At 42.9% G+C, this 25,390-nt stretch overlaps 2 protein-coding genes and 2 long non-coding RNA genes across 5 annotated transcripts in view; 1 reads left to right on the top strand and 3 right to left on the bottom strand.

Annotated features, from left to right (window-relative positions):
* Nucleotides 1-14,677, bottom strand: part of hsf2bp (heat shock transcription factor 2 binding protein) — a 70,097-nt gene extending 55,420 nt beyond the window's left edge. Inside the window, exons 1-3 of the mRNA XM_056579311.1 lie at nt 14,609-14,677; nt 14,011-14,143; nt 13,528-13,631 (exon numbers count right to left, since the gene is read on the bottom strand). Of these exons, the coding sequence (XP_056435286.1) occupies nt 13,528-13,631; nt 14,011-14,143; nt 14,609-14,677 (306 nt within the window). The remainder of the gene's footprint in view (nt 1-13,527; nt 13,632-14,010; nt 14,144-14,608) is intronic.
* A 778-nt stretch (nt 14,678-15,455) lies between these two features.
* Nucleotides 15,456-17,705, top strand: LOC130372996 (P2X purinoceptor 7-like). The gene is made up of 4 exons (XM_056579186.1): nt 15,456-15,633; nt 15,999-16,068; nt 16,164-16,318; nt 16,533-17,705. Exons 1-4 carry the CDS (start codon nt 15,518-15,520, stop codon nt 16,693-16,695), a joined length of 504 nt encoding a protein of 167 aa, XP_056435161.1. The 5' UTR covers nt 15,456-15,517; the 3' UTR covers nt 16,696-17,705.
* LOC130373000 (uncharacterized) lies at nt 16,180-18,389 on the bottom strand. The gene is made up of 4 exons (XR_008893457.1): nt 18,136-18,389; nt 17,629-17,875; nt 17,304-17,474; nt 16,180-17,215 (listed from the first exon to the last, which is right to left on the bottom strand). It is a non-coding gene; the product is annotated as an uncharacterized LOC130373000 (long non-coding RNA).
* Nucleotides 18,390-18,418: 29 nt separating this feature from the next.
* On the bottom strand, nt 18,419-24,881 carry LOC130372999 (uncharacterized). 2 transcript variants are annotated; one of them, XR_008893456.1, is made up of 4 exons: nt 20,876-24,881; nt 20,506-20,742; nt 19,966-20,242; nt 18,430-18,465 (listed from the first exon to the last, which is right to left on the bottom strand). It is a non-coding gene; the product is annotated as an uncharacterized LOC130372999 (long non-coding RNA). The 2 variants fall into 2 exon arrangements; XR_008893455.1 differs by having other exon boundaries at nt 18,419-20,242.
* Nucleotides 24,882-25,390: the final 509 nt, after the last annotated feature.

The raw sequence follows: 25,390 nt of genomic DNA on the forward strand, positions 1-25,390 counted from the left end.
TCTTTCAGGTTTTTTTTCGGGTTTATTTTTTCTCACGTCGCGCCCCCCCCTGAAGAACTCTGGGGATGTTTCAAACTCTGGGGATGTTTCAAACAGTTTGAAAACCACTGGACTAGACGGAGCTGGGCTAAAGGGAATGTCAACAAAACAGTCAGATAAAGTCAAACTTTATTAAGCGTTCTGACAACTCCGTTCACTCCCATGGTAACGATGTTAAAACATGAATGTGCATATTAACAATATCTCCCAGCCTTGTTCAGTTGCAAACACATATAAGAAACACAGTCTGATAGAAACCTAATTGAAACGTTAGTGCATAACTCAACATTGTTCAGTTACGTATAACACGTAAAGCTCACTTTTTAAGTTCATTCCCCGTCCACGAATCAATCGAATTCTTCTTCTTCAGTGTCAATTCGGACTCCGAATTGAACAGTTGGGCGAGTACGGCATCCAACATGGATGGCTCCCTCTCGTCATAATTAGAGTCAGTGTCGCTACTGTTGCCTGGCAGTTCAGTGATTATTCCTGCCTTCGTGATAGCTCGGACCACAGTTGAGACTGATATATCAGCCCAGGCATCCACGAACGATTGTCAAATAGTGGCGTAAGTCGCCCGGCGCTGTCTCCCCGACTTGGTGAACGTGTGTTCGCCTTCGAAGGCCCCGTCCCCACGAAGCAGATTTTTTGGTGAAACCGCATAAGTCTTGTGCATTTCGGCCGACCGTCCAGACGGAGTGGGCAAATCCGGTCCCCGAAACCGCACATTTCTGAATGTCTATCCGGACCTATGCGGTTTCGTGTTAGGATTCGTGTGGACGCCTGAAACGCAAACAATGACGTCATTAGCCCCCCACCAGCTGGGGTACGTCAGAGTTGCATTGAATTGTTTATTTATTATTTTACCTGTATTCTTTTTGTAGCTTTAAACAAAGCCCCTTGATAAATGTAATTACAACTGTACATTAAAAAGTATTTCTGCTCAATTTAAAAGGTTGAATCTCCTCGTGACTGAATGTTTGCATACAGCGCGCAGGCTTGATGCCCTCCACTTTTTTCTGTGGAGAACCAGCGCCTTGAATATTTACTACAGCGTTTCGACAGCTCGATGCGGTTTCGTAATGACTCAGTTTTTACGGAGATATCCCTGAACCGCATAAATCGAAATCGGATCGTTTTCACCCGTTTCGGCTCCGTGTGCATAAGTGTTTGTGTGTTCGCCATATATAAGGCGTTCCAGATTATAAGGCGCACTGTCGTTTTTTGAGAAAATTAAAGGCTTTTAAGTGCGCCTTATAGTGGGGAAAATACGGTAAATAGACTCGGAGCCCAATATGACTAGTCCATCAGGACCCTGAGCCACATATCCTCTACCGAAAAACGTGCTCGTGAGTTTTCCCTCAGAGTGGCTTTGATTTTGGGTTAACAAAAAAAGCTGTTGACTGAAGTATTGTCATATAGGTGATGAGTGCAGTACTTTATTTTCATATTTAATTTACTTTCTTTTATTTTACAATTGTATTTTATATCTGCAGTCATTCATATACTCAATGTACAGTTCTATGTTGCGTGACAATACATGTTGTCAAAAAGTTTTTAAATCGTAGTGAAGTCATTTGAATGACAATGCAGAGGTTGATACAACTACGAGGCTACTTCCAATATGTATCACCCTAAACAGTTAGACCAGTGGTTTTCAAACTGTGGGGCGCGCCCCCCCAGAGTTCTTCAGGGGGGGCGCGACGTGAGAAAAAAATAAACCCGAAAAAAAACCTGAAAGACGATGATTCAAATCATCAGTCGTACTTCAACTGTAGAAGTAACATAACTAAATCCATTTTCAACCGTTTATCTTCGTGCAAACCATTTAACAAATCTACACACTTGTATCTTCAATAATATCTAAACAGAATTTCGATATCATTTAAAATGTCTTCAGAATCACAGTTTTAGTTTCATACCGCTTCGTTTTCAGCTGTTTTCATTGAAGACGTCAGCCCATTCTGATACACCTACTTCTAGACATCGTAACTCATTCCTTTTTCAACCGTTTACCATCGTTCAAACCATTAAACAAATCTACACACTTGTATCTTCAATAATATCTAAACGGAATTTTGATAGCATTTATATTTTTTTCAGAATCACAGTTTTAGTTTCAAACTGGCGTCGTTTTCAGTTGCTTATAATAATTTAGGTCACCATAGCAACGCCGGTAAACAAACCCCGCCGAATAGTCGAATCTCTGGACTGAAAAGGCAGATCTGATTAGACACTGAAAAGGCAGATCTGATTAGACTCAGAAAATTCAGAGTCTGGGACCCTGAATGAATCTGTAAACTGGCAGTTTACACAGATTAAGATGTTCAAATGTTTTTAAAAAAGGTTCAGCTAAAACATGCTCAGATAAAGTTGTTAAATTGTGTTGTTTAAAAACGCAAAAAGATGTTGTAATGTTTCAGAAATATGTTTAAAAAATATGCTAAAAAATTTGTTTCAAATGTTTCAAAAATATGTTCCAAATGTTTTAAAATTATGATCGGAGATGTTTGAAATGTGTAAAATAATTAAAATAGCTTTCAAAACACAGGTATTTAGAAATAAAAATTGGGGGGGGGGCTCAGCTGAATTTTTTTCTCTGAGGGGGGGCTCACTCTCTCACACTTTGAAAACCCCTGAGTTAGACATTATGATCTTCTTGACCTTTGCCTCAAGAAGTTCTCTAACTGGACCTCTTTTTTTTTTCTCTAACTGGTCCCTCCAGAGCGACGTGTCCCCTCAGACCAGGGCACAGTTTCCCGATAACGATGGATCAAGGCTCCAGGGGTTAAAATTAACTTATTTCACCACCGTCCCGGAAAAGTCCCGAAAAAAATGTTGAACCGTCCCGAATTTTGCCAAGAATCTTTTTTACATTTTGAGTTGTTACTTACTGATAATATAATAAAAACACAATACATTAAGTTGATAAAATAATATATTTATTTCCAGACTAGATTTGTTTAGCTTCAAGATGAATAGACACAGAACGGGACCTTCTGCCAGTACTCCACCATTTAGTGATTGCATGTGAGTTGTATTCGTCAAGAGGAGGGTCATGCATTGAGATTTGCATGAGGCTGTTCAGAGTGTCATTGGCTACGCGAGACCTCCAGTCCGACTTCACCCGTTTCATGCAGGAGAAACCACGCTCGTAGCAGGAGCTGCTCACGCCTTTTTCGCGGCATGATCAGCGCGTTAACACTGCCCGAGGTAAATTGCCTGCTTGAGCTAGCACCCCAATTTACCCTCCCGGACCCTATACACATTGGCGGTTTATTGGGTTTCATTCTGATGTAAATGCGACGGCTCCGCTGTTCCGGGAGGGGCTGGGGGGTTTGGGTAGAGGTGTTGCGCTGTCTCCCCAGAGACAACGCAGCGATATCATCATGAGCAGTTCTAACTGGAGAGAAAGTGAAATCCCTGAGCCGCTGATTATGTAAGAGAAGGTGATGCAGTCGCCTTAAACAAAGACGTTGAAAGATGGTGCGATCTACGAGAGAGACGCAGAGGAACTGTCCTTATGAGGCTTTTGTGGTGGTCAGCAATAAAAAGAATATGTTGGCGTTTTTGCACTTGGGGGAGTTCACTCAGACGTGAACTCATTCTTGCATGCGGCTGTCTTCATTCATAAAAGAAATAAAACAATCAGGAGTATGCAAATTATTCTAAAGAGGTCTAGAGACTAGAGATGCGCGGTTGGCGCTCATACCCGCGGACACCGTGGATGGGTTGGGTGGATTGCGTGAAAAAAAGTAACGACTTGGAGGAATTGCCGATGGGTCACGGTTTAAATAAATAAATATTAAGTAGGTTAACATATTGACCAGAAAAACAGCAAACTGACAAATTTGACATATTTTTCTATAATCTCCCTGCGCCTTAAATGTGCGAACATCTCCGCTAGAGCTTAGATCGGGCCCCAGAAAATCAAGCCCGACCCGGCCCGAGCCCGTGCACGTTCTGTCCGAGCCCGGCCCAACCCGACACATTAACTGTAATTAGTCATTATCGGGAAAATAAGCCCAGACAGGGCGAACCGGATTCCGAGGCAAAACAGAGGTGTCTTGCATCGACCTGAAGGGGCTTATTTTCGATAATGAGCGGCTACTTGCCATACGAAAAAATAACCAAATATAACCAAAGACGTTGACGTCGCTTAGCAACCGAAGACGCTGGCGTTGTTGTGATGGGCCCATGCAAGTGAACAGAGCGTTCCACGGGATTGAGAAGAGCCGTGTCATAATAGCCTATATTTACTTGCGCGTCTATATTTATTTATTTTTAAAGAGACCCCCACCGAGATTTAATCATAACTCAAACCCTGCCTCACACACATTGTTGAAATATGCTTTATTCTTTCTATGTGTCTTTTTGTTAATGATAAGGCTATAATAAGACCATGTGTGCTATGAAATCGCTGACAACAGGGGACATTTCATACTGGTTGGACATTTTAGCGTGCCGACGCAGAACACGCAACTCAAAAGCGGGACGTCTGGTCACCCGATGATCGGGCGGGTGCGGGTATTAATTGTCGAAAAAGACATTGCTTTGGGTGGATATTGATATTAGGCAGTGGGTACGGATGACATTACAGCTCAACCGTGCATTTCTAGTCTAGACTCCGTGCGCAGCCTTGACTTCACCAGTGAACCAAGAAAGCCCGCGCCGTGAGGAACAGGGGATTTTAACCCCTTGGTTTTACACAGGAAACTTGAAATAAGACGGTGAAATCGCCGGGTGTGCCCCGCTGCGACCGAACCGGTTTGGCAGTGTAAAAAGGCCATCACCACTGTTGCAAGCAGTGCCCACAAAATTCTCTTCATCCTGAGGTCGACCCAAGAGAGATTATTGATCCTCCCGATGACAATTAATTACGGCCCCGGGACAACGTTAATTTTAATCCCTGCCAGGCTCGTACTAACATTCATCTTTCTGTTACGTATTTTAAGCACATAAACTGCCCCCACATAGCCACTAGGAAGCAGGATCGAACACACAAGCTACATTACCCTCACATAGCCACTAGGAAGCAGGATCGAACACATAAGCTGCAATAACTACTCCAGCCAGAGATGGCAGCACCTTTAGGATGGCGGAGCCATTACATCACACCGGGGATTTGTAAAGGGATAATAGAAGTGGGGGGGATAATTAAACTCGACGATATTACCCGTCGCGACAAAAATCTGTCTCGCGAGATTTCTGAGCTATCCAAACTTCTATTTGTGGCCTGTAGGGGCAGTAATGCGCCTTTGATACGTCTAGCCTGCCAGAACCTTACGAAGGAGAAGGAAAAGAAGAAGAGGAGGAGAAGGAGGGGAAGCAGGGGAAGCAGCCATAGGCAGCCAGAATGACGTCGGAAAATACCCGTATTACCGTCAAAGATGCCCCCGTCACTTTTAAATTATTTGTTTGGCAGCATTTTGGGTACCCGGCGGAAATTATGAATGGCAGTAGTGTGACTGATAAGACACGGACAATACCAAGTTGTCAGTGACATACTTGGTCAGACTCTGTTTGCACTATTTGCACTCTGTATTGATGGAGTAGAACTTTGATTTGGTTTTGCACATAATATTGTTTGCACTTGAAAAAAAAGAGAATTATTTAATTTAATTTATTTAACTTCAACTTTTATAAATTTTAGTTTTAGTTTCAATTTCATGAATGTTAAGAGTTATAATAAAACATTTCAAAATACATGTGCAACTCGGTTAAATAAAAGTCTGTTGGTCCAGTCATATATTTTGTCATTGTAGTTTTCTTAAAATCTTGTCTCGTCTCGATCTCGTGAACCGAATATCGTGTCTCGTCTCGTCTCGTGAGCTGAGTGTATCGTCACACCCCTAATGCCTTGTGATAAGCTACAGCATATCGCTGTGGTTCGCCAGTTGCACTGCAGCTGATAGGAAAGCGCTCCAGAGGGTCATAAAAACTGCCCAAAAAGTCATTGGATGTCCTCTTCTCTCTCTTGAGGATGTCTACAATAGACACTGCCTCAGGAGAGCTCATAGCATCCTCAGACTCATCCTACCCAGTCCATAACCTGTTTGAACTGTTGCCCTCTGGGAGGCGCTACAGGGCAATCAGATCAAAAACAAAGAGGCTTTCTCTAAATAATGCAGAATCATGAATCATTGCGCATTATGATACAAATCCGACCTTTAAAATTGGCATTTTTTAATATATATATTTGTTTTTTAATTCTTAACCATTCCATATATATATATATAGATACCGTATTTTCCACACTGTAAGGCGCACCGGAGTATATGCCGCAGCAGCTTAATTGAATGATGTGTACATATATAAGCCACAATGGACTATAAGCCGCAGGTGTTTTAATGTTTAATTACCATTAGGGCTGGCCCAAATGCCATTTTCCAGGCTTCAAATACTCGTTGGTTTTTCCGATCGAATATTCGAATACTCGTTCCAGAAAGAAACACCATCAAAAACAACATTAATAATCCCTATAGACTCCCTGGAACCAATTTTGACAGTATCTGCAGATTTTGTTGAAGATATAATAGCTTTTGAACGTTAATTAGTAGGCCGAAGTAGGTTGAAGTTCCTTAGTTTTTCCCCGTGAAAGCGAACAGCTGTTGTTCCGTTCCAAATCAGCTGTCCTCTGTCATCTCAGCCCTTACGGGAGCTTTTCAATTCATCCTGGACCGTGCATCTTTTCAGGGAATTTGTACAATAAATCAACAAATATCGAATATTGATTGTCCTATGTGTCCATATTATATACATTATATTGACCGGGTATTCCCAAGACGCTCACGCTCTGCAGCAAACCAGTCACAGTTGATTGGCGCGGCGCTGTACAGCGAACGTTAACAAACAACTAAGCTAAGGTTAGCATTTCGCTAAGTATTACTTTTCCTCCCGAGATCCCGCTAATGTTGTGTTATAAAGTAAAGGGAAACAATATATCTATTCTTCCTCCACCTCTCTCGCTTCTCTGCTTGGTGTCGCTGACGCTTATAGTTTGCCTCCCTCGCTCTGGTAACGTCACGTACGTGAAAAAAAAAACGAAGCTCCGAATACTGATTTAAGCTTTGAATACTAATTTTCCGAACGAGTATTTGAATATTCTAATAATTCGGGCCAGCCCTAATTACCATATGTAAGGGTTCGTGCACAGAGGGGATTGTCGGGAAAGAGATGGCTGTCTCGCTCTCGTAATGTCTGTCTTGCACTCATTCTGTCTCTCGTACCACTCTGGGTAGTTGCGCGCTACCTGTCTCACTCTTTTCCAGCTTTTCCTGCTGGAGCCCGCCGCTTAAAGGTGGTGCCGCGGACCGGTCATAGAGCCCATAGAGTTAAAGTTGGTGGACTGAAACCTATAAAATCCATAGATTTAGGAGGTCCCCTAGTGGCCGTTAGCTGTAAAAATCCGTAGATTAGCCGCACCGTTATATAAACTGCAGAATCGCAAAAAATGGGAAAAAAGGCGCGGCTTATAGTCCGAAAATTACGGTATACATAAAAAAAGCCTTTTCTCATTTTTTTGTTGCGCCAGCTGTACATTTAATAGATTCAATTTATATAGCGCTTTTCTCACACTCAAAGCGCTTAGTGTGTTGTCTTATTTAGTGGTATTGGATGTGTTATTTAAAAAAAAATCCAATACCACTGAATGCCCAGCTGATGACTCCACTGAAGCTAAAGTTACAATGCTCTTTGCACTCTACGAGTACCCCTGGAGCCCTCGTTAGCTACTGTGTTTTCCCGCGTTCGTTACGCAGTGATGCTTTTGGGAAACAGTGTGAAAACTGTCTGATTCTCGTGTGACGAACTTCACGATCCACTTAGGCTAACAATTCTTTAGCCAGGTCTCCAGTGCCCCCTCAGACCAGAGGGACGTCTCCTATCCGACCTGGGATCAGCTTCACGTTCCGCCCTGTACACGACCCTTTTTAACCATAAATGGTCAATGCAAATGACCTCATGAATGCAATCTGCATATAAAACAGACTCAGATGCAAGAATTATGTCCTGTCGGAAACAATGGCAGAAGGACTGAGAAAAGCAAAAAAGCGAAATTTCACGGAGGTTGAAGTGGAGACACGTGTGGGTGAGGTGGAGGCCCGAAAAGTAGTTTTGTTCGGCGGTCACGGGATTGGGATCGCCAACAACAAAAAGCAGAGTGAGTGGCAACATGTTGCTGCAGCAGTGAACTCTGTCAGTAGCACGGAGCGCACAGTCCCAGAATTAAAAAAGAAGTGGTCTGACATAAAGGTAAACATTTTTATGTACCAATAAATCGTTATGGTCCCTAAAGACCCTCTCTCTCCGAATCCTGCCATTTGCATGGTCCGCCAGAAGTGCCATATGGTGCAGCATTACCACGGCGCTCACCTCTGTATTTAAAGGGTTATGGTAATAAGACTGACCGAGAACACCTTGGATAATCAGTTTGTAATCACCCACGTAAAATGTTCTTGAACATAACCCCTTTTTAATGCCCGATTTGTCATGAAAAGCATCAAGAGTAACGGATTGTGATGAGGAGTGTGGCTTGGTTTTCCACACTTGGGATTTAATTGACATTTGATTATGTGTTTACAGTGTCACATAAAAATATTATGTTATTGAGACATGTTGGACAGATGCTTTATTCCATGAAGTCGCGCCGTCAGTGGACAGTAGCCTATGGCGTGACGGGATTAATTATAGAGAATTTATTTTTATTTCTATTCTAAGGAGATGTTTCTGGAGTAAATTATTCTGATTACATAGATCTAACGCATGATACGGGTTAAATTAAATTTATGAAGGGCGATGATAAAACATAATCGTTCTTCTCACTCTACAATTCTTCTGTCTGACTTTAGTTCACCACCACACCATCTGTGTCGCCAATTCTCTTTTTCCTCCAAACCATGCGTACGCATGGGTCAGAGTTTGCTTAGGGCTACGCACATTCTCCCGTGAAGTGGGTTTTTTATAGATTATAACCTTGGCGTGGAATGTCACGTATGACAATTTCAGCCCCGTTTTGTGCGTACGCAACGGTTATAAATGAGACCCCAGGTCTCTAGAGGGACCTGTCCCCTCAGACAAGTGCTGTGTTCCGATATCCATACTTCCATTAGTACACTTAAACGTAGTACACTATCCGCACTCACTAAGTACGCAGATTTTCAGATGTCAGTTTTGTTCCAAATTGAATACTCTGTAGTGCACCTACCAGAAATTACGATCGCGACTACCACTGCGGCTCGACACCCGATATAAACACCCCGCTTTGAACGTTGAACCCTATGCACCTAGAAGCTATAAAAAAGCAAAAAAGCTATAAAGACGACTAAATGACTCCATTAAGGCAGGCTATGTGGAAAATGTGCCAAAGGTTGCTCAGCCTGGCTCCGCCTCTTTTGCTACGTAGCTAAGATGGCTTCCGTTGAGTGCGAAAAGTGTACATCGATCCACACTTAACGTTTTGAGTACACCATCCCGGTCCTTTCAGTACACTTCTTTTCGCCCGATCGCATTTGGATCGCCCTATGTACTCAAACTAAGTATAGTAAGTATGGAAAGTATGGATATTGGAACACGCCACTGGTCTCTAGAGGGTATTGTCCCCTCAGACCAGTTCTCTAGAGGGACGTCTCCCCTCAGACCAGAGGGACGTGTCTCCTCAGAAGAGGTCTCTAGAGGGACATGACCCCTCAGACAAGGTCTCTAGTTTCCCTTCAGACCAGGTCTCTAGAGGGAGGTATCCCCTCAGACCAGAGGGATGCGTCCCCTCAGACCAAAGGGACGCGTCCACTCAGACCAAAGGAACGCGTCCCTTCAGACCAGGTCTCTAGACGGACGTGATCCCTCAGACCACGTCTCTAGAGGGACATGTCCCCTCAGACAAGGGCTCTTGTTTCCCTTCAGACCAGGTCTCTAGAGGGACATGTCCCCTCAGACAAGGTCTCTTGTTTCCCTTCAGACCAGGTCTCTAAAGGGACGCGTCCCATCAGACCAGGTCTCTAGCGTCCCTTCAGACCAGGTCTCTAGACGGACGTGACCCCTCAGACCAGGTTTCTAGAGGGACGCGTCCACTCAGACCAGAGGGACGCGTCCCCTCAGACTAGGGATGCACCGAATATTCGGCCACCGAACATGTTCGGCCGAAAATGGCCCAAAACATAATTTTCGGTTTCGGCTGAAGGAGTAAAAAGGCTGAATAAAATACACCGAACATTTAGGTTTAAGTACTAATTCATCTGTTGTATAGTCATATTATTATGGCATGAAACAAAAAACACAACTATTTATTACAAAAAAACTACCGCAGGAAGGATTTTACTTAGCGCTCTCGAAAACAGCTGTTCGGGGGATAACATTTGAAGGTGGGACGTCATTACACAAAATCTCCCGGGGTTGGTCTGTCTTGGGTGCTGAACGTAGTGACGGAATTTGACGTGAAAGCCTTGCGTGGTTTTCGAGGAAATCGCTGTGATACAATCGTCCCGTGTTTCAATCGACCCGGCTCTCAGAAAAAAAGTGTGCGCACTGAGCAGAAAGAAATCTGCGCACACTTCATTCAGCAAACATGTCAGCAGTGTGGAAGCATTTTAAAGTTTCCGAAAACGAAGCGAATAAGGCCGTTTGCAGACAGTGTTCTGCTGAACTTTCTAGAGGGAAAAATCTGCGAAGACTTTCAGCACAACAAGCTTGATCCATCACCTAAAATCAAAACACCCCGGACAACATGCAGAGTACGAGAGAGACACCGCGGCGGCAGCAACGAAAAGAAAAGTAGGCCTACCCAGCTCAAACACTCCATCTGTGGCTGACGTATTTGAAAAGGCAAAAAAGTTTGCCAGTGACGGTGCTAAAGCTAAGGGCATAACTACTAAAATAATGGAATTCATTGCCTTGGATGACCAACCATTCTCAGTTGAGGACGTAGGATTCCGTAGACTCATGGAACATGTTGAGCCCCGTTACACCGTCCCAAGTAGACGGTATTTCTCGGATGTATGCTTACCCGAAATATATAACGTTGTGTCAACTCATGTCTACGAGCTCTTGGCTACAGATATTGCAACCTTTAGCTTCACCACAGATATATGGAGCTCGATGTCAGTCCCACCAGCATGCTGAGTTTAACGGCACAGTGGATAGACACTGAGTTCAACCTACAAAAGGTTGTTCTTCACTCGCAAGAGTTCAGAGGGTCCCATACAGCTGCAGCCATCTCAGATGCATTTGCCAAAATGTTTGACACTTGGCGTATCGACCCGTCCAAAGTATATGTGATAGTGAGTTACAATGCTAGAAATATGACCAAATCCATGGAAGACAGCAACCTTAAAGGCATACGGTGCATGGCCCACACGCTTCAACTGGCTGTCAACGAGGGAGTGTTGAGTCAGCGCAGTATAGCGGATGTAATTGCGACCGACAGGAAAATTGTGGGCCATTTTAAGCATTCTCCGCTTGCCTACAAGCAATCCAAGAGCAATAGTGAATGCCACCAAAACGTCTCCAACAGGATGTGTGCACAAGGTGGAACAGTACGTATTACATGCTTGAAAGCCTTTTTGCACAAAAGCGAGTCCTGGCTACATACATTGCCGATCATGATCTCCCTGCGACATTCAGCGCATACCAGTGGGTATTAATAGAGAACATTCTCTCTCTCCTTGCCCCCTTTGAGCAGATAACGAAGGAGATAAGCTCATCGGGTGCATCTGTGGCAGACGTTATCCCCTTACTTGCGGCATTAAAGCGTCTTTTAGGCAAAGAGGCTGAAACAGAGCACGGAGTGAGAACAACAAAAAGTGCGCTCTTAGATGCTGTGAACACTCGTTTTAGCCAGGCAGATTCCGAACCGCTGTACTGCATCGCGACAGTACTTGATCAACGATATAAGGATCATTACTTGGATGTGGGGAAAAAGCAGCGCACAAGGGACATGATACAGGCTGAGTTGGATTTGGAAAAGCCGCTGTGTGATGGAGACGATTGCGTGACGCACAGCGCAGCAGAACAGGGAGATGGTGTTGAGAAAAAAAGGGCACGCACTACAGATGATCAGCTGCGCAAACCCTTACTGTCTGACATGTTCGAAGAGATTCTCCAAGAGAGCAATCCAAAAACCAGTCAGAAGACAAGCTCAACAGCTGGATGCTTTTCTATCAGATGTCCCCATCCCCAGGAGCAATAACCCTCTCGGATATTGGAGGGCCCATCAAGGCCGCTTTCCCGACCTGGCAGAGATGGCACGCAGGTTAGCTATTTAGGAAATGGAATTAAATATGTTATTCATAAAGTTCTTGTTAGGCTATATATTTTGAACTATTATACTATACTTAGTGTGGAAAAATAGAAGGCATATACCAGCATTCAAAAATGTAATTATTTCTTAAGCAGAAAAGAAAAACATGCCGTCATCTATTAAAAAAAAAAAAAAGGATAGCCTACAATGTGGATGCTATGAGATGACTGTTTCGATTCTCCGTTCCGATCCTAGATACTTGTCTGCTCCATGCACAAGCACCGATAGCGAGACACTGTTTAGCGCTGCTTCTCATGTCATCGATGAGAAGAGGAACAGACTTTCATGTGACAAAGCAGAGAAGCTCCTTTTCATCAAGAAGAACCTGCCACTTTTCCTGAAGTAGACTTAATTTAGTTTATTTAAGTTGCCTGTTATTTAAATTCACTGTCAGAAATAGGGCACTGCACCCCCAGCCCCCACCCCATTTTTATTTTTTCCAAGCAGTTGTTAATGCACTTTTTTTGTTGTGAGCATACAGAGTAAATACAGTTAATTTCTTGTTTAAGGCCAATTTAAGGGGGGCTCAAAGTTGGCCAAATAAAAATATTTTGTTTTGCTCATGTACTTAAATAAATTATTCTGCTGGAATGTTAGAAAACGTTGAGTATTGAATAAATATTTTGTATCAAATTTGTAATTGATTTTTTTTTATTGAAAAGCAAGACAAAAAAGTTTATAAAGGACATTTAATTGTTTGATTTATGCAATGGTGAAAAATTAAACCAAAATGAACATCTGTTTCAGCATGTTCTGTTTCGGCGCATCCCTACCTCAGACCAGAGGGACGCGTCCCCTCAGACCAGGTTTCTAGCGTCCCTTCAGACCAGGTCTCTAGACGGACGTGACCCTCAGACCTGGTCTCTAGAGGGACGCGTCCCCTCAGACCAGAGGGACGCGTCCCCTCAGACCAGATGGACGCATCCCCTCAGACCAGGTTTCTAGCGTCCCTTCAGACCAGTTCTCTAGAGGGACGTGTCCCCAGAGTCCAGGTCTCTGGAGGGATGTATCCCCTCAGACCAGAGGGACGCATCCCCTCAGACCAAAGGGACGCATCCCCTCAGACCAGGTCTCTAGCGTCCCTTCAGACCAGATCTCTAGAGGGATGTGTCCCCTCAGACCAGGTCTCTAGTGTTCCCTCAGTTCTCTAGTCAGGTCCTTAATGATAACAGTTACAAGACATCAGGTCCTCTCACCTCCCGTTCCCTCTGGCGCTCCGTCTCCGCCGAGTCCAGCCGTGACCCGAGGTGGAGACACTGCTGACGTAGTCGATTTTGCTCCTGGCTGACGTGGTCACTCACTACAACACAAACAAACGCAAGTCCCTCACCTTCAGGCTCGGCGTTCATGTTCTCATCAGGGGACCTCACCTCTCTCTGCAGCATTGTTTTTGTGCAGGGTTCATGTGTTCATCCGGGCCCTCACCTCTCTATTTAGGGCTGTTTCTTTGCAACTTTCATGCATTAGTCAGATCATCCTCACCTCTCTCTGTAGAACTGGTTCTGTGCATTGTTCATGTGATCATCAGTTCAGCCTCACCTATTTCTGTAGCTCTGGTTCTGTGGAGCATCTCCAGCAGGTTGTTTATGTGTTCATCAGTTCATCCTCACCTCTCTGTGTTACTGGTTCTGTGGAGCGTCTCCAGCAGGTCGTTCATGTGTTCATCAGTTCACCCTCACCTCTCTCTGTGTTTCTGGTTTTGTGCAGCGTATCAACGAGGTCGTTCACCATCCGAGGCAGGAACTCTCTGAGCTGCATGACCTCCGTGGTCAGCCTGTCCAGGTCTCCTCTCCCCACTTTGACAAAAACTTCCTGGAAGAGGATCCATGATCAGTACGTACATACGTACGTACGTACGTACATACATACGTACGTACGTACGTACATACATACGTACGTACGTACGTACATACATACATACATACATACATCAGACCTTTGACCTTATCAATAGCAATAAAGATATTAGATCATTAGTCACAACTTTGACCTCATCATTAGAAATAAAGATAGATCTATAGTCACAACTTTGACCTCATCATTAGAAATAAAGATATTAGGTCTATAGTTCAACTTTGAGCTTATCAATACTAGTGCTGCTACTAATGAGAAATTTTCTAATGACTAATCTTTAGACAAATTTATCGATTAGTCGACTAATCTAAATGACTAATGAAAAAAATCAAGGGTTTGTTATTTCATTGTGTTCATTTTATTGGTTGCAAGGGGGTGTTTCGCAGGGGTTGCCAATTAGTTGGCCGCTGCCAGGGCTCCAACAGGGAATCTGAAGTTCAGAATGAACCGGGACATGGAGGAGAAAGGGATTGTTTCCGGCTTGCGGTTCATTATGGAATTCAGATTCCCCGTTGGTTGGGGACCGCTGAATTACAGTGAGCCGTTTGAGACGGGAGAACAAATATGAATAGAAAATGCATTGCCTGCAGAAAATGCGATGAGTGCTGTAGTACAAAGTGAGGTTGAAAATAAACAAAGTGAGGTTTAATAAAGCCACAAAGATTCAGACAAAAAGAAACATTGAATGGCTTAAATCAAGTGAAGGGATTTGAACAGAGTTCAAAAGACTAAATGGAGTAAACTATGTAAACATTCACACTAGGGCCGAACGATACACCAACTCACGATTCGGTTTGTATCACGATTTTTGATCCACAGTTCGATACATCCCACGATTTTTTTAAATTTAAAAAGCATTTTATTTCAACAACACTTATATAACAATTAACTTAATGTAACATTTAATAACAAATAATTTTGAACACTGAACATAAAGAATACTATTAAAGTGTAGCTAAATTAATAAATAAATAACCAAAGATTGCAGTTGGAGGATGCTTGCAGGTAGGCAAAAACCCTCAACTAGTTTGGTGGTTCAGTCAAATATCCTATTAGCGCTTCTTATTAGGCTATTTAGCTTAAAGGTCCCATGACATGCTATTTTATGTATTCTTTAATATAGGTATTAGTGGGCAACTAACACAGTATTCAAAGACGTTCCCGAAATTCAGCCGTGGTGCAGTTACAGCCACTCCGAGCCAGTCGCACATTGAGCTTCCCCCAAATGCGCTGTTTCGGTGGGCGTGTCAAGGCAGGTCAGGGAGGAGGGTGGGGGCGTGGCCCTGAGCAGCTTGCAGCCACGTGCGCTCTGTTTAAGGTGGTTGTATCGCAATGGCTCGTAGAAACCCAGTCGTTGAAGCTTTTCAGTTTGACCCAGAATCGGATCCGGATAGCGAAGCACCTGAAGAAGTTGATACTCAGCGGCTACAGCAGGACGTCTCTGAATGGTTAGTTTAATATATTGTGACTGGATACGGTACTTTAGTTGGTTTGTTTATGTATGCGGTTAGTTATTATCATGTGCTAACGCTAGCCTACGTTGTTGGCTTTTAAAGTTGCTGATTTGCTATCGTTATAACGCTATATTAGCATCTATATCAGTCATCTTTGTAGTTTAGAGAAGTCACTCATTTTTTAATGGGTTAATTTCAACCCATATTGAAGTCATGTTACACATAACCCATGATTTACTCATGAAGATTTACGTCTAACATCAGCTTGTCCACTGTCATATGTATAGCTATAGACACTAACCAGAGCCACTATAGTCAGACCTCTGCCATTATTACATCTACCTTTATTTTATGGATAGGTGCCGTTGTGGAAAATGTGCGACCATGCCCACAGAAGTGGAGAATATTTGCTGCATGAAGATACCGCAGGTAGCACTTTCCACTATATTGGAAACTATTTTGTCTCTTCATTTGACGAATAATTATGCTCAAAAATAAAACTTACCCTTTCAAATTCTAATTAGGTTACTAGAAGACTACGGGAGGTCGAACAACAGCAGACGTGTATGGTTGACCATCCTGGATTGGAGCCTGTCTGCCTAAATGTTTACTCTATTCAGAATGCCAGACAAATATATAGAGCTGACTATGGTCCCCTAAATTTGAGAAGAATACACAAGTAAGTTGTGCATTGTTACAGAATTTAATAAAATAAATGAAGTTGTTCAAAATCTTGTGCCAAATTTTGTCAAGATGTATTTATATCAGAGCTAAAAAAAACAACGTAAATAGTTACAGAACAAACCATCAATAGGAGCATAGTAATATTTATTTTCATAATACAAAACAATGATAAATCTCTGCAAGACTTAATCTCTGAATCAATTGTTCAGTCGCTACAGGTATCCCTCCTATCGTTCCTTTGTGAGCTGGTGCTGGGGCCTCCTGGGACGCAGTATCCGGGTTGTCCTTCCAGCTTGTGTGGTTCTGCGTATCCGCTCTGAGTTTCCCGCTGAGGAAGGCCACAATGTCGGTTTTAAACGTCCCCCTGTTTGAACCTTGACACAAGGCTGCTGATGAGCGCCTCCTTGTCAGGCTTCTCATACTGTGCCGTTAGGGGCTCTGGAACAGGGCCCTCATACTGTGCTTTTAGGGGCTCTGGAACAGGGCTCTCATACTGTGCTGTTAGGGGCTCTGGAACAGGGCTCTCCAACAGGGCCTCGGTGTATGGCGTAGGGTTAGGAAAGACTTCCTCAAAAATGACATCCATGATGTCATCAACGTAACCTGTATCGTAAAACATGTTTTCTTTTCAAATTGGTTGGGTTTTGTGTTACTGTGTTTTTGTATTTAATTTATTTTTCATCAAGAGTAATACATTTTAGAAATCCAAAGTATGTGTTGTTTGAATTGATTTGAACCCTTAACAAAGGTCTGCTGTGTTTTTTTAGGTTTAGCTCTGCACTCTCCCTTCCTAGCCTTTGGAAAGGAGATTTTGTAAATCGGTACTCCTTCCTTTGTTTCGGCCTGTGGTCGGTCCACATTGTGATTTGAATGCATAGCAGCCAGGTAGAGTCTGGAATTACAAGACAAAACATGTTAATATTGACAGATATTTTAGTCTACAATTCCAAAAAGTATTGAGTAAACAAACTTTCTTTAACCTGCACAGCATTCCAATAAAGGGAAAGACAAATTTTTTTGGGGCAGAACGAAGAATAACCGCATGGAAAGCCTCCAAAGATGAAGTTTGGTTGTGGGGGCTCAGTTTTGCAACCTCCTTCAGCGCCCTTTGTTGGTCAGCAAGTTCTCCAACTTGGAGAAAGTTGGAGTTGCTGCAGACAATAAGAAAATATGATATTAGAAAACCATTACCCATACAGTAAAGAATACTACAACCATGTCCTCTGGTAAATTTCTGAAAGCCACTAAATAACTGTGGTTGTCTGTTCACTGTTTTGACATTTAGCATGTATATTTGTGAAATACCTGCTTGAAGCCATTTACTCCGGTCACTTGTCTGGCGGATCGCATGCACGCTCTTGGGGTAAAGAGGATCTTCATGTACATGGACATCTCGAACATGGTTCAGGATCGAGGTCCACTTTGCGATTCTCTCTGGCCCGGAGGTTGAACCAGCTGCAGTCCAGTATATGTGGTTGTTGATGCTCTTCATCCACTTCTTGAGTTTCTCAGTCTTTCTGCATACTGATTGCTAACAGCTTCTTTGAAATACCTACAATGAGAGCAAAGTACTTTCCACTTAGTTAAGATACTCATAAAGTGAGTGATTACTCGATAGTAGCATTTGATAATTTCAAAGCATTTGTTACCATTTACTCAGTATCACAATTTTAAAATGAAGGACCACCAAATGGGAGCTTTACGCAAGCTTCAAAACATCAGGTCCTTCTCACCAAAAGGATATCACTAACAAATCAAAGCAAGGAAAAGCCTGGAGCAACACATAGCTCCATATTGGCTCTGAAAATATACCTTTTTCAAAGTGCCAGACATCGCAGTAATGGGTTATGTTTCTCTCCCTGAGGAACTTCTGTACTTGAGGATGACGATCAGTGACAATGCAGTCAAGGTTGACGCCACGCGACTCCAGTAAGGCTAGACTCCTCTTCTCCATATGGCTGCTACCACCAACTTCGTTGCTCTGTTAACACAGAAAAAATATATATTAATAGAATATGCATGTTAGACTTTGAAATTACAACCAATAACCCCTTTACAATATCCATTTTGACAACTCAATGTCCACAATGGCGTTAGTATGGAGATCCATCATTGTGTAACTCCAATACTTTGCAGAGTGACCTATTTTTGTTCAAATAGCGAAATGAGTGTATTAATCACCCGTCAGATTTTATTTAGGTCAATTCTTTTAACTTCAAACAATATTGAACACCTGTATAAAATAAACTATTTCAGTTAAGTATCAATACCTGGAGAGTCAGCTCTCATGTCACCACCAAGTATCACTATTTCCTCCTGACTTAGCCACTGCAGATTCAAATCTTTTAGGACTTTCCACTGGTGAATAACTGCTGTTTCAATTAAACTTTTGGCATGGCGGCGAAATGTTTCATACCGAAACAACTGTAGCTTCATTGCCTTGAAGACCTTTTGGTGTGGGGTAGGGATGCAAATTATCGAGTAATTCATTAATCGATAGTTGTTTCATCTTATCGATCGATGATCGATTAATTGATAAGCGGCAATTCTTCTGAGAAGCTGAATTTCCTTCTGAATGTGACACATTTAGGTGGTAATTCAACGAAGTCGTTTAGTTGTTGTACTTTAAAATACATTTACATTTAGGGCATTTAGCAGACGCTTTTATCCAAAGTGACTTACAAGTACATTTGTCAAAAATACTTCCACAAATTGTGCATTTGGCGTCTTTGTCGTCATTAACCAACTTAAAGTGGCTCCATACTGCACTCCGTTTTGCCCTCTTCATCGTGTCACTTGCTGTGTTCGAAATCGTTCCCTATTCCCTATATAGTGTACATGATATAGTGCACTATATAGGGAATAAGGAACGAGAATTCGGACACTACGCTGAACATTTCTAAACGTCATTTGCGTCAGTAAATGCGCCGGGTATTTGTGTGACGCAGACAGATGCGCCCACATCAAGTAAACAAACCGGGCACTCACGACGAAAGCTGGAGGTTGTATTGATGTTGAATGTTACATTTCCTTGTTTAATTAATTTTGAATGTTAAATATTCTATGTTAAATCCCAAATAAATTGTTGACATTTCTAAACGAATGCCGGAGACTCCATCATTAAATGTATTATTTTTCGCGGTTATTCGGCTTCTTCTCCCCTGGAAAAATACAACCGCATTGCATTGTGGTATACGGCAGTAACATGTAGGGAACATCGTATGTACCCTATTTTAAGTCCACTATTATAGTGCCCTATATAGTGGACCACTGAGAATTCGAACACCCTAGAAAATGGCGTGCACCCTATTTAGTGCACTACATCCATGATAGGGAACGATTTCGAACACGGCTAGTAGTGTCCCGCTTTTCGTTTGTCTTGTTCTGCTTCGCTTGTGTTCCCGCGTGTGCGTCAAGTACGTCTGGCGTCAAGCGCGCCCTCTGGTGGACGGTTGGGGAATTACGGGTTAAAAATGCGATTAATTGCAAGTAATTTATTTTAATCGAGTAATCTCTTATCGACAATTAATCGATAATCGATTAATTGTTTGCATCCCTAGTGTGGGGGGATAAATAATACATGTAATTAGATCTATATTGAAGCAATTCAGTGTCACACATTTACAGTTGCACATCATTTACCTTTTCGATTTTTAGGAAAGATGCACCACTCAGGTACACAGCGGCAGAAAGGTGCAGATTTCCAGCTGGCGTGCTCCCAAGGATAGGCTGGCTGTTCCAGCGTCTTCCGAATCTGCAATGGGGGCACTGCTGCTTCACAGACAGGAATGTCCCCAGCCTTTGGGTTGTCACTTCACATTCCCTCGTGCAGACTGGACATGCATTAAACAACTCCATGATGCAGCTCTCGTACACCATGTATTTCTTGCCGTTCTGTGTTGCAGTGGATGAATCTTCTCTATATCAAACCACAAAGAAAGGGAAACACATTTTGTGTTAAACTGATTGATCTTTCATCTGGACTGTACCTTAAACCATCACCCTGTTTTCAGCTAGGTTAATTATTTGTATGCACATAAATAATCCTGAAGGTAATGCTATAAACAACAACAGTCTCACTGAGATTAATACTTTATGTTTAGAATGCCATACAATTTATAGAAATTATGAAAGTTCTCAAGAGCCACACATACATCTTCCTCCTAATCCTCAGTAACTTACGACTTAAGTGTAGAGTCTAACAATGCTGTGATGGAGTCAGAAGGATCATAAGTGGAATCCGGTCCCTTAGAAGCTTCCACTAAAGAGCTGCCCTCCAATGGATTGTCCTCCAGCTCTTCCTCAAGGTCTACCCGAGGTCTTTTGGATGTCTCTTTACTAGTGTCGATGACAGGCACAAAGGGTCTGCATTGGATGTCTCAACACCGAAATCCTTGCAGAAGACAGTTGCCTGGACACCTGTGCAAACAATGAATTTTACTAAGGCAAGGCAAATGAAAAAACACATAATGCAAGCAAAGAGAAATTTCAGAATAAAGAACACTAGTAACTACATCAAAAATAAATGTACTCAAGGTGGAAAAGTAGATACCTTCACTTTTAATGTGGGGCAGCAAAGTCCTAAAGGATAGCTGTGTGCCTACAGTATGCGTTTTCAAACTTTCCACGTGGTCCGTCTGGCATGCAACATCCCTTGAGAGAGGCAGCTGAATGTAATAAGTCGATGTGCTGGCCTGTGTAGGGACAACAAGATCCAATTAGTACTCGATTTATTAACCTGCTTACAACCCATTGATTTGAAACTGGCGTGAAGGGGAGAACATGAGTGGGCCTATGTATTTAGGAAAATACCAACCTTGCATTGCATTGCTGATACCTAGGTTACCAGCTCCATTACCGAGAAAATAGTCCCTCAAAATGCGATGATTCATGCGATGAAAGGTTACTTTTATTTCTAACATTATTCAACAGACATTCACATCTATAGTCTGGCGTTTTAATTGATTTACCTCGGGTGAACTGTGGAGTGGGAAAGAATGTTTTATTAGCAGGCTAGCATGGCCTGTTGCCGTGCGCTAGCCTAGCACGAGCGAACTCTGCAACTAGAAGGACTGAATGAAATGTGTTGAAAACTGTCTCCAATGATAGGAACACCAAGGCTAACTTGGGAATCGGGCCCTGTGTCTCACGCTAGAACTACTGCGTCACGTAGCTGTTAAAAGACAGCTCTATTAGTTTGTAGTACGGTGAGCATTAGCTAAAGCTACAGCCACATTCTAAGGGGAACAAGCAAGGTAATCATACACAGTAAAGCAAGAACATGATACAGCGTTAGTTTACTTACTTGTCCGCGGTTTGTAGCTGAGGCAAAGAGAGTTAGTACTGATCCAGGCTTAATTTTCAGACGTTCAGCAAGTCCAGCTCTGTATTGTCCCAAGTGAAGAAGAAGTCGTCGGTGAAATGTTTGGCGCACAAAAACACACATTTCGGGAGTCGTGTCCAGCGAAAACAAAATGAACCCACTGGTTCCTCAGAGACTCGGATGAAGGAGCTACAAATGCACTTAGTTTTTTACTTTCACACCTGAACACTGAGCACCTGCCATAAATTTGTTTGGAAGCTATGATGTCTCTCCACTCCAGGCAAAGACAGTGTAGCGATCGTACGCAGGGCTCCAGACTAACATTTTGCATTGGTTGCACTGGTGCGCCCTAAACTTTCTGCACCAGCAGAAAGTTTAGGTGCACCCAAATTTTTCATTGCGTCGCCTTTAACGCCAAAAGGTCACCTTTTTATAGCTTTCCATAACTTTCATATAATGTGAATGATTTAACAACAAAAAGGTGTAGAGAAATACTTTATTTTAAGCCCAATTATATCTATAAAAAAACCTCGCCTATGCATATTTTCACCTTGGCTAATTGCATTATGTCAGCACTTTGAAGTGAGCTATAGACCGAATTTCACATAAGTTCAGGCACTGACTGATATGACCATACAAACTGTTGTACTGACTACTTGTACACAAGGAACCATGTGATTTTACTGTATAGATTTTCAGAAAATGTCTTTTGAAAAACTCACATATGCACATTTTGGCCTTTGCAAATTGCATTATGTCAGCACTTTGAAGTGAGCTATAGACCGAATTTCACATAAGTTCAGGCACTGACTGATATGACCATACAAACTGTTGTACTGACTAATTGTACACAAGGAACCATGTGATTTTACTGTATAGATTTTCAGAAAATGTCTTTTGAAAAACTCACACATGCACATTTTGGCCTTTGCAAATTGCATTATGTCAGCACTTTGAAGTGGGCTATAGACCGAATTTCACATAAGTTCAGGCACTGACTGATAGGACCATACTAACTGTTTTACTGACTACTTGTACACACAGACCCATGTGATTTTACTGCATTGATTTTGAGAAAATGTCATTTAAAAAACTCACATATGCATATTCTGCTGGCCAATGGAGTCGAACGTCCGCACTGGCGGCCAACTTGCCACAGTCATCTGCTGTTGGTAGTGGTACATGTACTTTTTAAATAAGCATAACTTGCTAAATTTTCAAGCTGTTTGTTTTCTAATAAACGTCAGAGATGTAGTTACGGCACTGCATACTTGATACTGATGAATAATTATGTTAGATTCTAAAAAAAAATGGAATAATGTTCTAAAATAGGTACAATATTATAACCACATGAATAACGTTGGTAAGAAACCAAACCGTTGGTAAACCGGTTGAAAATGTAGCAAGTTATGGTTATTTAAAAGGTACATGTACCACTACCAACACAATGTTATGGGTGAGCAGCTGACTGGCAAAATGGCCGCAAGTGCGGCGTTCTAGACGCCGCCGTAAGACATTTCTATATATCTACACGCGTAGGTGAAGGGTTTTATTTTGAAAACATTGCGAGGTACCACCCAAAGGCTGTTTAGAGTAAAGGGGCACTGTTAAGTATTTTAAGAAGCTGCATTACCCTCACATAGCCACAAGGGGAGCAAGACCTTATTGAAGGCTGCTCCCTCCACAGAAGGCAGCACCATTAGATAGGTGAAGAAGCCGAAGCCATTACGTCACCCCGGCCACGCCCACTGCATAGGCCACGCCCACTTGACGTCCTCTATCGGAGGACGTCAAGTGAAGAGGCCAGAGATCAATAGGTAGACAGCAGAGAGACACCGGGCCTAAGCCCGGGGGCTTGAAGTAGATCACGGTATTTTCCTCTCCACGCGTTAGATACAATTCCCTCCCTTAAGCTTCATAGTTTACCATACCGAAACATGCCAACTTTATAACAAATAAAGTGAGTTAAAAGCAACCCGGGATTGGACTATTTTCTTTGAAGAATGCTGCAATAGCACGAAGATTTTGTGTGACAGCTGGCTTAACCGCGGATGAACGAATGGCGGCTCACTTGACCGCAGTTTACCAACGTCCGCAGCGGTCTTCTTCTTTAATGTATCTCCTATTACACCAATGAATTGGGCACATGCCGCATCATTGCTGTAGGTCGGGTTGACGTTTAATCAATTTTTCTTCATTAAAATAATATCTGACTTAAATTTGGTGAACGGCATTTCCTCCTTTGCAATGTTGTATGCAACATTACATTTTATGATAATTTCGGATTCCTCCGATGACCTGATTACTACTGCCTGCCTCTGAAATGCAGCTGGAAGAGGGGCCACTTTATCTACACATTTGTCACGGCATATTGTATGCTTTTTGGACATTTAACGTTTTGATACGAAACGCTGTTGCCTCGCCTACGAATGCACTATTACCGGCCATATTCTGACCGCACTCCCGACAGTAAATGCAGTGCATTGCATTCTGTCCTTTGTCGTATCTCAGCCAGGGAAATTGTGTCAACCAGTCATGTCTGAAAGAGTACATTTTGGGCTTTGTAATTTGAGTCTCGGGGCCGGGCTCAATCTCAGACTCGGTTGTCTCCTCTGGTTCCGAATCTAATGTTATCGCCGAAGGACCGGGGCCAGTTGGCATCTTCCCAGGGACCGTCGCCGAGGTCTCCGTGTCTTGGCTGGATTTCTTAATGAAAAAGCTTTCAATGTTTCTACCTCTGTTCATTTTCACTCGTTTTGTCGTGTTTATTTTCTTTTCTGTTTAATTTAGGCAACTCTGGCGCTCAGCCTGCTCAGGTCGATCGCATTTTTTGAACTCGCACTTAGAGCAGTGAAAAAGACGACAGCCAATCAGAGGCAAAGAAACGCCCTGAGCTCTGTCTCTTATTGGTGACAACAGGCGACCATAGAGAGATGATATTTTGGTCGCATGTGCGACCAAATTGGTCGCACTCTGGAGCCCTGGTACGGTCTCTAGCTCATTGTCTTATGGGTGTGCCAAACTCTCTGGGCGGGCCAGGCAGAGTAAGGGGAGGAGCTCAGATGCTTTGTGACGACATACCTAAAGACATTCCAAATCAGCGCGCTGGAGCCTCCGTTTTTTTCAAAGGCGAGCAGAACAGCTAGTGCTCGTTTTACACCAAACGCAAGTTTTAGCCACTGGGGGACCATAGGCAGGCTAGGGGAACTCCTATTTATGTTAGAAAACCTCATATAGTGAGATTTTCATGTCATGGGACCTTTAAATAAGGACATAATCAGGCCGTATAGAAAGCAACATGTTTAATAGCCTAACTTTCAATAGATGGGAAAAAACATGAACGTCGCAATAACGAGGCATAGTGTTACGAGTAGCGTATGTGTGTGTGCGAGAATGGCAGTGTGCGTATGCGTGTGTGAGTGACGTCAGCGAGTGAGTGGACGAGCGAGGAGAGCAAGCGGTAGCGTGTGTGTCTAGTGAAGAAGCGAACGAGTCCGGTAGAATAAAGTACCCATCCTGTCAATAATCAGTGGCCACTTCATTCCGACCTATAAGCAGACCAACTGCCGGTCAAATCACACAAAACAATAGAGACAGGGATCACACAGGCAATTTTTTTCACGCTTGGCCCACTCTGGATAAATGTCGTTCATATCGCATATGAAGAATTCGACGGCTGTGGAGAAATGCAATCCTCCGTAGCCACGGAGAGCTGTCATCACAGAGAGGGCATCTCGTCGCATA

Source organism: Gadus chalcogrammus, chromosome 20 (assembly GCF_026213295.1).
Source record: "Gadus chalcogrammus isolate NIFS_2021 chromosome 20, NIFS_Gcha_1.0, whole genome shotgun sequence".
In the NCBI taxonomy this organism is placed as follows: Eukaryota; Metazoa; Chordata; class Actinopteri; order Gadiformes; family Gadidae; genus Gadus; species Gadus chalcogrammus.

Coding starts and splice junctions, on each gene's coding strand:
- LOC130372996 (XM_056579186.1), top strand. CDS start 15,518: ATGGCTCGTAGAAACCCAGTCGTTGAAGCTTTTCAGTTTGACCCAGAA. Junction 15,634..15,998: donor CAGCAGGACGTCTCTGAATG/GTTAGTTTAATA, acceptor TTTTATGGATAG/GTGCCGTTGTGGAAAATGTG. Junction 16,069..16,163: donor GCTGCATGAAGATACCGCAG/GTAGCACTTTCC, acceptor AATTCTAATTAG/GTTACTAGAAGACTACGGGA.